The 1,426-nt window shown below is 60.5% G+C and overlaps 1 protein-coding gene across 1 annotated transcript; it reads right to left on the reverse strand.

The window, feature by feature from the left end:
- Positions 1-309: 309 nt before the first annotated feature.
- On the reverse strand, positions 310-1,335 carry ETH_00043130 (uncharacterized protein; the record flags this gene model as incomplete). The annotated part of the gene is made up of 2 exons (XM_013379697.1): positions 310-487; positions 625-1,335. Coding segments are annotated over 2 exons (889 nt in total), but the record flags the coding sequence as incomplete, so codon positions are not given.
- Between the last annotated feature and the right edge of the window lie 91 nt (positions 1,336-1,426).

Below are 1,426 nucleotides of genomic sequence, written 5' to 3' on the forward strand. Positions count from 1 at the left end.
TACAGACACCTCAGAGAGTGGGAAACAAATTAAAAATTCTTTTTCACCTTTTGAAATTTAAGAAAACAAAAACGGCAAACTGGGAGGCTGAGCCGCCGCAAACCTGTCTACAACCTAGGGTTTAGGGTTTAGGGTTTAGGGTTTAGAGGGTGACCCATGAGCTGCTGCCGCTGCGCTCTGTAGGCGCTTCTGCTTCTCTCTCCTTGAGAGCCCTCTTCGAGCCTGAAAACAAATAAATAAATAAATAATTTATTTATTTATTTATTTGTTTATTTATTTATTTGTTTATATTTAATGTTAATAACTGCATTATTCAGCCTTTGGGCGTTGGCTCTGGTGGCCCGCCGGCCAAACAAAGAACTGGAACTGCACTGCTGCTGCTTCTGCTGCTGCTGCTGCTGCTGCTGCTCTGTCTGCTGCTGCTGCTCTGTCTGCTGCTGCTGTGGCTGCTGCAGCGTGCATTATCGCTTCGCGCAGCAGGCGCGTCCTAGCGCCTTTCGAGCACAGGGGTAGGGTTTAGGGTTTAGGGTTTGAGATTACGTACAGAAAGAATGCAACCAAACAAGAATCCCTACAATAACTGCAATGAATAAAATTAAACCAAAGACAAATGCGGGGCCCCACCCAGCTGAAATCCCATAGGCTTCTTGGGGGCCCCTCTCTTCCCGGGGCCCCCCTTTAGGGGGGCCCCCAGGGGTCTTGGGGACACCCCCTGGGGGGCCCCCTTGAGACACCTGTGGCTTTCCCTGCTGCCCCGGCTCGCGCCGGTGCTGCTGCTGCTGCTGCTGCTGCTGCTGCTGCGCTTGTTGCTGCTGCTGCGAGTGCCTGCTGCTGTTGGGGAAGTCTGCTGCAGCGGGGAGCCCCCCTGCTGGTGCGCCTGGGGGGCCCCCCTCGGGGTGCATACTCTCGTGGGGGCCCTCATCGGGGGGGCCCCCCAGGCCGCTGAGAGGCCCCCAGGGAGCCCCCTCGCTGCTGCCCCAAAAGATATCTTCTTCTTCATTAGCAGCAGAGGCCCCCTCTTCTTCTTCAGACCCTTTGAGGAAAAAAACAGGAGAGGGGGCCCCCTCAGTTTCTGCACTATCTCCCGAAGCATCAAGGGCCCCCGGGGGGCCCCCCAACCCTAAATCCCATTGAGGGCCCCCAAACTGTTTAGTACCCTCTTCGGGCTCTTCTCCGAGCCCACTGGAGGGGCCCCACGGGAGGCTGGGGGCCCCTGGGTCTTCCGGGGAGCTTGGGGGGGCCCCGAGGGGGCCCCCTCGGGGGCCCCCCAGGGGGCCCCCCAGCGGGCCTTCCAGGGGGCCCCCCAGGGGGGTCCCCCCGGCCCCCAGGAGGCCCCTCGCGACCCGCAGGGGGCCCCCCACTGCCCGCAGGGAGGCCTCCAGGGAGGCCCGCTGGGGGGCCCCCCAGGGGGGCCCCTGGGGGCCCC

Source organism: Eimeria tenella, genomic scaffold (genome assembly GCF_000499545.2).
Source record: "Eimeria tenella Houghton genomic scaffold, Eth_scaff3819, whole genome shotgun sequence".
NCBI classification, from domain to species: Eukaryota; Apicomplexa; class Conoidasida; order Eucoccidiorida; family Eimeriidae; genus Eimeria; species Eimeria tenella.